This window comes from Neltuma alba, unplaced genomic scaffold (genome assembly GCF_004799145.2).
Source record: "Neltuma alba isolate B1F8T4 unplaced genomic scaffold, ASM479914v2 tig00010511_pilon, whole genome shotgun sequence".
Classification (NCBI taxonomy): Eukaryota; Viridiplantae; Streptophyta; class Magnoliopsida; order Fabales; family Fabaceae; genus Neltuma; species Neltuma alba.
This window is the reverse complement of record NW_021635387.1, coordinates 733,356-744,261: the sequence shown is the minus strand read 5'-3', so window position 1 is coordinate 744,261 and position 10,906 is coordinate 733,356. Positions and strand designations below refer to the sequence as shown.

The following is a 10,906-nucleotide window of genomic DNA, read 5'->3' as shown; positions in this document are numbered from 1 at the left end:
AATAAACCCTTTCTCGAGAAGTTCCTCTATCTGTCTTTTTAATTCATTCAACTCGGATGGAGACATTCGGTAAGGAGTCTTAGATATAGGTGTCGTGCTTGGTATTAAATCAATTGTAAACTCGACTTCTCGTTCAGGAGGTAACCCGGTCATTTCCTTAGGGAAGACTTCAGGAAATTCCCTAACCACGTCAATATGATCGATTCTTTCCTCGATATCCACTTGTATTGAGAAGAACACCACATAGGCTTGACATCCTTTTCGTATGCATTCATCTACTCACGTGGCGGATAAGAATACTGACCCACTAGATGGTTCTATAGGCACCACATCTTTAGGGAAGACAACTACTCTTTTTCTACAATCTAGTACAGCATTATTATGTGATAACCAATCCATCCCAATAATTACATCCATTCCTTGTAATGGTAAACAAATTAGATCTATTGTTGTTCTACGGCCTTTAAGGTTTAAACAAGCTTGAATAGCTCTAACAGACAAACCCGCAGGAGTAGACACACTCAAAATAACAGGCATCTCAGAGATGTGCAAATTAGAATGCAAGACATATTTATGAGAAACAAAGGAATGGGTAGCACCAGAATCAAAGAGTGCTTCGACATGATGTCCCTGAAGGGATATCATACCTTTGATGGCGTTAAGGGCAGCACCTACTTCTTCTTGAGTAATAGCAAAGACACGGTCTGGCATTATTGATCGAGTATCCCTGGAGTTCTGAATGTTATGCTGATTCTCAGGACAATAACGAGCAATGTGCCCTATCTTGTGACACTTGTAGCATTCCCAACATTTTCCAGGATGGTTCCTTCCACACTGTAAGCAAGGTCCATGGATAGTAGGGGTTGACATCACTGATTCATGATGAGCGATCGGGTTTCTATTAGACTGAGATCTTGAGATTATGCTCTTCTGGCCTGAGCCCTTCTGTACAGACTTCTTGTGGCTTAAACTTCGATTCTTTCCATATGGACCTACACTTCCTATGCCTGTATTATTTCTCTTACTAACCCCTCCACTTGGTCCAGGGTATGAGGAAAACTGCCCTTGAGAATCCCTTCTACGAGCTTCCTCAGCCTCACGAGTCCGCCTAGCTGCAACTCGAAGGTTGGTACACATATATCCAAAATTAGTCACTGGAACCAGGGCCAGTTGTTGCTTCAAGTCTAGTCTAGCTCTTTCTCGTAATTGCCTAGCCATCCACCCTGAGTCCTTATCCCTCCGCAATAATGTCACATACTTGGACAAGTCTATAAACTTAGCAATAAAGTCATCTTCATGCATATTGTTTTGTTGTAAGGCAAAGAACTCTGATTCCTTGTCTTGACGTAGGGCAGGCAGGAAATAGTGATCAAAGAACATCCTCTTGAATTCATTCCAAGTAACTTGTGAGTCATCAGCTGGGCTCACACTTTCCCACCAGCGCTTAGCTCGTCCCTCTAATAGCACAATAGCTACTTGCACCTTATGCTGAGTAATGCAAGGGGCAGCTCTGAAAATGGTCTCCAGTTTATCAACCAACCTTCAGCCTCAACTGGATTGATGTCACCCTTAAATCTCGGGGCATTATGACAGCTCACATCTTTCCATACTGTTTTCATTGAAACATCCACTAGCGGGGTTTGTTGGACTGTTTCTTTCCCACTCTCAGTACTTGGTTTTCCTCTGCTCTGATCTCTGAATTTCTTTTTCCCATCATATCCTCCTCCAGCTTCTTAAGCCTTTCTTCCACGACTTCAGCTACTACTTGTCGTAATTGCGTCAGTAGAACCTCGTTATTCTGCTGTTGAGGTTGCTCGGGTAGTTGATCATTAGGTTGATTAAGAAGTTGTTCCGGAAAAGAAGAAGCCTCCTCTACTATGGGTTCAGTCCTTCGTGGTCTTGCCATTCTCCCCACCTAAGGATGGAACCCATGAATACAACCAAACGAAAGAAAACATGAGAAAACTAAGGACATTTCAGGGAAGTTTATGCAACTATGTATATTGCCACTATATGCATGCAGGAAGCAATTCAAAATCACAAAAAGGAAAAACCAATGGCTTTGATACCAAAATATAACACCATCACTTACTAACCAGAGCTAACCATGTTAGAAAGGACTAAAACTAGTAAACCTACCCTATCATGGTTATTTAAGACCAATCACATCATTAAGGGGCTAACCATGATAGAAAAGCATTCGACCTTAATTAATGCTATCATAGTTAGAAAAAGAATAACCTATATTTGTAATCATAGCAAACATAGTTATAAAACAATACGCCTTTGAATGATAAATTATAATAGCAGTTTAGACTTGACTATCTTAGTCAATACTAGCAATAACTAAACTTACAAAAATTGCCATTTTCACATCGTGGATCCACAATAATTCAGTCACATGCAATCTAAGGGCCTCGGGCCCACTATCAGCACTCTAGTCTAATATTCAGACAAAATAAACCAAAGATAGAAGGTATAATGCGTTCACTAAGTCAATTGACATAAAAATATGAGAAGGTAAAATAAGTCCCAAATGAATGCAATCCTGATGCGTGGCAATATACGAAAAGATTGCATAAAATAAGGTCCAGAAGCTTTACACTATCGGCTATAGCTATTGAGCCTCAGGAGTCTTCCCTGAAGGTCCCGCTAACGTATTGTTTCCTGAAAATGGTAAAGCAACAGGAGTGAGACAACATCTCAGTAACTAAATCCCTACCTATCCCACACCCTAGCATGGGCTAGCGAGGTGTCAGGTGGGATACACAGAGTTAATAATAATTGATAAACATTTATTTAACATTTAAACTCACAATAATCATACAAGACAAATATTTCTACCAATCTCATGCAATTGATACATTTCAAAAGAGATAACATACTTGTCATTTATTTAAAAGATATAAATATCAATGAATATCCCATGTCATATGCAATTCCTGAACCCAAATCTATCCTTATATCCTCCTTATTTCCGCCGACTGGACCCATGGGCTAAGTTCTTTCCATTTGACTGGTAACTCTGACAAGCTCACCACACGAATGATGTGGACCAGCCAAAGACCACAGAGCACTCGGTGGACCATGGGCCCCCCTCGAAGAACTAGTAGGGTGTCGCAGTCCCTCAAAGAACTAGTGGGACAATAATAGCAGCTAACCATAGAGCTCCGTATGGAGGCTAATACCACATGGCAAGTATATGAATCTCAATAACTCCAATTATCTCCTTTCCCCACCCAAAATAGATGCACAGGGTTCAAAATGACATAGGTTATTCTCACTATAGAAGTTAAACCCTTAATCTAACCGTTGAATTTAATTCCCTATCTATCATGATACTATCCTCCAAATCATAGCTCAATCTAACGGTGAATGAACTTTAAAATGCCAATTTACTATTCTGGACTCTATCTGCTAAATCCAAAAGATATAAGTTAAAAACGTACCTAATAACTTGTAACTCGGAGATCAAAATGATGATCGAACAGTTGAAATTAACGATTTGGATGTCCCAAATGGGCTGACCAAATTTCAGTTCGATCCAACGGTTAATAAACTCAAAACTAGCACGTTTCTGAGACTACCTCAGATATGTGCGAAAATTATTTACTCCCTTCAAGCTCTACTCATTATCTCCTATATATAGGCTCCTCAACCTCCTTCACTCTAAAGATTAGTCGATATGGGACTTCTATACTATGGTTTAATTTTCTAGAATATCATCCACACACACACACAATAACACACAAAAACATTATTAAAATAATAATAATGATAATTTGCCTATATCTAACTTCTTTTTTTTTTTAATTAACTTAATACTAAAATATATTTATTTATAAATTTAATTAAATACTAGATAAAAATAAGGATGTTACACTTGCCTTTGAATCAGAGAGTATCACAGCCTGGAGAGACGAGGAGGACAGCAAGCTGCTATGTGTGTGAACTTCACTGCTTCAGCCTTGTTAATTGACGGTGACGAGCTGCTGCAACACGAAAATGATAGTTGATGTAGAATGACGACAATGGAGTGAAGGCTAGCTACAGAATAATAGCCTTGAGAGAGCTAAAATGAGAGGGAGAGTTTCAGGGTAGCTCACGGTTGCTGCTGGTAGAAGACGAAAATGAGAGGGAGAGAGCGAAAAATCAAAGTTCCTGTGCGCGCTAGCCACTAGCTGGTGACTAAATTAGCTTCACGGTACTGATATGAAGCTGATGAGGGTGAATTTTTTTAAAAAATAAGCCACCTTCACGTCTGTTTCTTGAAAAATAGACGTGGCTTCACGTCTGTTTTCTCCAAACAGGCGTGAATTAATGTCTGTTTTTATTAAACAGATATTACTTCATTTCTATTTAGTGTAAACAGACATGAAGTAATGTCTGTTTTGTGTAAACAGATGTAAAGATTATATATTTCTCCTTTGTTTTTTAGAACAGACATAAATAATGGAGGTAAATAACACATTTTGTTGTAGTGGTGCCTCACTTGTCAAAAGGTGAAGATAGAACAACAAAATCCATCAGGATCCTTACAACCCCTGAGTATTTTGGAATGGATGTGGGAAAGCATTTCTATGTATTTTATAATGGGATTACCTCGTACATCGTCAGGTTATGACGTAATATGGGTAATTGTGGATCGCCTAACGAAGTCCGCTCAATTCTTGGCTATTAAGAAAGAGTACCAACAAAAAAAGTTGGCATGGATATACGTCTGAGAAATTGTGAGGTTGCATGGAGTATTGGAAACGATTATTTCTGATAGGGACCCTGGATTTCTCTCTAAGTTTTAGAGAGCATTACAGGAAGCCATGGACACTAAGCTAAGTTTTAGTACGACTTATCATCCTCAGATTGTTGGAGAAGTGCCCTACATGTAATGCATTATGATATGGGAAGAAAGGCAAAAATCCTTTGAAGGTCCTTTGGTATTTTCCTATTATTCCAAGATTTCGGTACATGTATAGTAATGCAAAAATTGCTAAGCAGTTCACATGGCATGTAAATGAGAGGATTGAAGACACGAAGCTTAAGCACCCTACAAATTCTCCTCAATGGAAAAAAATTGATTATAAGTACCCAAACTTCAGGGAAGAAGACAGGAACTTATGACTTGCCTGGCAACTGATGGAAGTAATCCTCATAGTGTTCAAAGTAGTACTCATAGCACATGGCATGTGGTATTGATGATATATTACCTTCCGTAATGCTTAATCATGAAACATAAGTTTATAATGCTGTTGATCTTAATTTTAAGGTTGAGATAGCTTGGGAATGATATAGATGTATACTTGGCTCCTTTGATTGATGATGTAAAGCTAATGTGGGAGATTGGGGTGAATGTGTATGATGGGTATAGGGAGGAAAGTTTTAATTTAAGAGCCATGCTGTTTGGCATAATTAATGATTTTCCTGCTTATGGTAATCTATCCGGATACAGTATTAAAGAATATTATGTATGCCCTATATGTGCAGATAATACTCATTCAATGTGATTAGATCATTGTAAGAAAAGTGTCTCAATAGGACATCATAGATTCTTACTTGCAAAACATCATTAGAGGTAGTGGAAAAAGGCTTTTAATGGGGACTCAGAAGAAGGTAGTCCACCAAAGATGTTGACTGGTGTGTAGGTTTTTGAGAAGGTAAAAGACTTAGATAGTAATTTTGGCAAGTATTTACAAAGATGTTACCATAACTGGTTAGAAGAAAAAGTCAATTTTCTTTGAACTTTCATATTGGAAGTTTTTACATGTGAGACATTTTCTTGATGTGATGCATATAGAAAAGTATTGTGTAAGTATTATATGTTCCATTAAGTAGTTTTTATTTAAATGATTCTATTTTATAAGAAATAATTTTATCATTCTTTTTTGTCTTAGCAATCAATCACACAAGAATCAGCAGATGAAGCCTAACGTATTGGACGTGATGATTTGCTTAGTAGAGCATTAAATGTCCCTGAAGTTCCTGGTCGTGTTCGGGGTATTGGTTTTGGAGTGATACCAACATCTTATTTTGGACCCCAAAAGCGCTGCAGCAGAAATGACATTTCACAACGAAAAGAGGAAATGAATTCTTTCAAGCAGCAAATGCAAGAACAATTTTTTAAACAGACTCGTGTATTGCAACAAAAAAATATAGAATTAATGGAGTAGTTGCAGAGCTACATACAACATGGGGTGGGACCAAGTATTCACACATGTGATAGCCCAAGCATAAAGGACAACTGCACTTCAATTCCTAAAATCCCTCTTCTTCTAGTAAATTTTCTCAAGTTTTTTTCTACTTAATTTTTAATTTCTTTATAATTTCTTTTTTATTGACTTTCTTTTTTTTTGTAGGGAACCTCAAACTGCAAGTTGTGTTTAGATCAATCTTTTAAGCATGTAGTTGCTGTGGGTGTTGTTTATAACAATGGTAATGAAATTCTGCACAATTCACCATTGCCTCAGAACACACTCCGTGTAAGGATTGATGTTTGCACCAATGAAGATGCTCAATTACCATTTCCTACTCCAGATGAGCAAACGATGGTGAAAGATGTTGTGGGTACTTATATTGCATGGCCTATAGGTCTTATTGAGCCATTTCAAAAGATAATAAATTTACCTTTTTTAATTACTTTTTCATATATCTTATTAGAAATATTTGATTTAGTTTGATGATTTTTATAGGTTACACAACAAAGGAGCAAACAAATTCAATTAGTTGGCAGCCTTTTTAAGGGTTCAACAAGTGTATCGAAAAAGAAAGGCTCACGATCAGCAAGTCAAATAGGTCAAAAACAAATTACCTCATATCATAATCAATTAGAATTGATTGCACCTAGTTTTTTTTTTTTAGGAAGGAAATGGTATTCAAGTGGAGTTTGATAGGCATATTTACAGCACAAGTGATATATTTGATAATATTGATTGGCATGTGTTGAATGACATACTTTATCGTGGATGGGTTGGTGTTACGACTATTAACATATGGATTAGGTATTTCATCATTCTTCTTATTTATCATTTAATGTTATTAGTTTGAGTACTAATTATTTGTTTTTACATGAAGGCACTTGTACCATGTGTAAGGAATTGAAAGACACGTAGCAGAAAATAACTTTAAAATTTTCCAAACCCTTACCCGGATCTACCGATTGTGTTTAAGTCAAGTAGTAAGAGGTGTTACCTACGGTATTCAAATCGTTGGTGGCTCGGGGATTTTGGCGTTTAGGATGCCTATGCTCTCCTTTTGTTCATGAGAAGTCAACAACTCAGATCGGCTTCCTCTTCCGGTATCCACACGAACGACGTGCTAACGCCTCTTGTCCTTTTAGGGCTTTTCAGAGAATTCGTCCTCACCGTTTCTATTTTGGCCGTTTCTTATCTGCAAACCTTTTGCTCTCTCACACACCTAAAACCCTAGCTCCTAAAATATCAAATATATAGGATGCTATCGATATTATGAAGGATATTGGATTTCAGAATTAATCCTAAATTAATTCTGAAATTAATACAATATCATATATTGCGTAATCTGATAAGAAATCAATTAAATAAATACAGTTTATATTAAATCCGTCCCACAGATTTAATTCACCTATTCATTTAACTCAAAATAAAGATATGACGGAATTATATTTGATTTATTCTAATAAATCAAATTTGAGATATTATATTATACCATATCAATCTAAAACTGATATAGATTTAATTTATCCCAATAAATCAAATCTAAGATATCATATCAATTTAAATTTCAAATTTAAAAGTGATAGAGATTTAATTTATCCTTATAAATCAAATCTTATAAATATCTCTTATATCATATAATATATATATACACGAATTTATATATATATATATACACGTCCACCCTAGATTATTCATTGAATCTGGACATATCTTAGATTCAATGAATCTGGACATCATAGCTCGTGTTGGGCTATTTTGTGTGCGATCCTGTAGGCCCATATGAAGTTGGCAGTGGGCCATTTACTATAATGACTCACAAGTCGTAAGCAGTCTCTAGCAAGACATCACAACTACCCAAATCATATGAGGATCGATGAATGATGCAACCTTTCATACAACCATATCATGTCCCTTTTGTCACATGACATTCTGGTCATGGATGAGGCATGGAGAACGTCATCCTCCTATTCCTGACCATTACTTTCTCGATCCCTGAGTCGTCTGGAACTACCTTTCCATTATAGTATGGCCATACATTTCTCAGACTTACTCATCGAGGGGCCCAGTAATATCTCTCTACGAATGTGAGGGACAAATTCCATCTTGACCATTCACATTCCTCCATATGAAAAACCATTAAGCCTGAACATAGTCTTTATGATCACTCGGTCAAAAGTGACTTTTGACTAGGTCAAAGCTGAGCGTTTCTCATGTAGGAATCCATGATGATCTCAGGTCAAAGGGCATAGTGACATGGTTTGTATATGAGAGAAGCTTATGACTTAACCCATGCAGCTCTCTTATAGCGGGTCAGTCCAACACCTTGTATTCTTACATATATGCCTATGACTTTGATTTATATTTCTATACATCTTCAAAGTCATACTAGTCTTATTTCATCTCTGCTCCCACATAGATGACTGACCAGGGACATTTAGGATAAAATCATGAGTTATCCAAGGATAGTCATCGCAGTAAACATGCAAATAATATGATAACATAATTAAGAAATTCATAAATCAACAATGTTCATAACACAATGATTGGCCCCTAGGGCATAATTTCCAACACCATGATGTATTGATGGACACTGAGAGATCAGTACAATTCTTATTTATCAATCCCTATATGATAGGCCAACATACTGGAAAAAAGACATTGATTTTCAATCTAATATGGTTAAAGAGTATTTCTCAGCAAAAGCAACTCGTAATATGTTATTTCGAGCACCGTTCAATACGAGATAAGTCATTGGTTGTACTCTTATGAGTTATGATATTTGTTAATCATGTTGCTACTTTTGATTTAATTAAACAATTTTTAAAAAATTTTAGGCAACATTGGATATTGATTGTGATCAATCCAGCGGTACCTTTAGGTCCCCTTATTTACTATTTGGATCCTTTAAAGCATGGTCAACCAAGAGACCGTCCTGATATGGTGTGGTTGATCAATAAGTAAAGTGTCTGCCCATACTTGTGTACATGTGTATATTTGTATGATATTATATATACATATATATACAGCCTGCGTTTGTAGTAGCTATATTACATATTAGAATTTATAAGTTCATATATGTGTGCATCAAACTTAAAAAAAGAGAGAGCGCGGTTTGTGAATAATGCAAGTTTCTATATTTTGTATATTTTATAGTAATATTGTTCACTAGAGTTATGCTATTTTATTTCTGAATTTTTCTATATTTCATATAAGTTCATATACGAATATTTCTGAATTTTCTTTTAATTATATAATTTTTATGCTATTTTATTTTTATTTAGAGGATTATTATGTTATTAAGGACCGGAGATAATATGACTGAATAACCAATTTAATCTCAACTTCATTTTATTAGTACGTTGATTGGCTATTGAAGTTCTGCTAGATTGAGTTATTCTAAAACTGTTGACACCTCAAGAAGCTATGTGTGGAAGAAAATTCAGGTATTTATTTCAATTCTTAAGTTTTGAAAATAAATTATTTGCATTCATAAATTGATTTAACTATTTGATGATATTGTTGCAGTGCCCTTTCCAACCCAATAATAATGATTGTGGTTATTATATTATGAGATTCATGAAGGAAATTATTACTCATAATCAGATTTTTATTCCTGAGAATGTAAGTAGTTTTATTTTCACTTTATATTGTTTAATAACTAATTATTGTCTAATACTTAATTTTTAGTGATTTTAATTGGCTATGTTAAATTACTGAGCAGTGTTATGAAGATGCACGTTGCACAAACTACACTAACAACCAAGTAAATGAAGTCATTAAAGAGTGATGTAGATGTGTTCGAACAATTCTTTATCTAAAGTGGGTAGTTACTTCTCTTTTATGATTTGGCTTTAGTTGTAGAATTAGAATTAGTTTCATTTTGTTTACAACTATTGTCAATATATAATCGTGAGATTCGTAGTATAGGTCAGTTGAGTGATAGATTGAGGTTCTTAGGGCGACACATTAGGAGGGATGTAGATGTAGACCTCAGAGTACACCTAGATTACCTCCAGGGCGTGAGAGAGCTGTACCAGGCCCATGGACTAGACAATCCTTACTTGGAACCATATGACTGGCTGCGAGAGATGGTGGACATCCTACCCCATGCACCCCTCTGGACACATGAGATTGTCCGTCTGGACCGTATACTTGGAGACGATATAGAGGATTAGATCCAAAGCCTCAATGGCTTTGTTATTATTCACTTCCTCTAGATGGATAGAGATCCTCGTAACATTAACGTAGGATGTTTTGTTACAACTAACCCTAGTAGGTTAGGTTGACGATGCTTGGTTGCTATGTTGTTTGCATCAGTATTTATATTTGAACTTGCTGTTTTGGTTAATGTATAAGTATTGTATGACAAATATTTTGTTAAATAAAATCCAAGCATGATGTTAACTTCTTATTCCTCTACTATGCTATTCGTTTAGTCAAACACGATGGTTAGAACTCGACAAAACCCTTCACCAGAGAGACCCCCAGTTCAGGGCACAAGGGTCTCTCCCAATCCACTACAGTTAATTCTGGAACAAGAGAGGGATGCTGCGATAGCTATAGCGGCGGCAGCGACAATGGCTAACCTCGACAGGAGGCAGCCAGAGGAAGAAACCCCTATAGCACCAACATCAGAATAAGTGCCTAGGCCTGGAATACCAGCAGTAGACCCTGACAGCATCCAATAATAGATGACCCATTTCTGCAAACACAACCCA

At 36.4% G+C, this 10,906-nt stretch overlaps 2 protein-coding genes across 2 annotated transcripts; one reads left to right on the top strand and one right to left on the bottom strand.

Moving 5' to 3' along the window:
* Nucleotides 1–279: 279 nt before the first annotated feature.
* Nucleotides 280–1,906, bottom strand: LOC114756816 (uncharacterized). Its single transcript, XM_028945758.1, has 2 exons — nucleotides 1,673–1,906; nucleotides 280–1,488 (listed from the first exon to the last, which is right to left on the bottom strand). The coding sequence occupies exons 1-2, from the start codon at nucleotides 1,904–1,906 to the stop codon at nucleotides 280–282; spliced, it is 1,443 nt and encodes a 480-aa protein (XP_028801591.1).
* Nucleotides 1,907–6,183: 4,277 nt separating this feature from the next.
* On the top strand, nucleotides 6,184–9,975 carry LOC114756815 (uncharacterized). The gene is made up of 6 exons (XM_028945757.1): nucleotides 6,184–6,198; nucleotides 6,351–6,554; nucleotides 6,853–6,992; nucleotides 9,565–9,631; nucleotides 9,714–9,809; nucleotides 9,910–9,975. The coding sequence occupies exons 1-6, from the start codon at nucleotides 6,184–6,186 to the stop codon at nucleotides 9,973–9,975; spliced, it is 588 nt and encodes a 195-aa protein (XP_028801590.1).
* The last annotated feature ends 931 nt before the right edge of the window (nucleotides 9,976–10,906 follow it).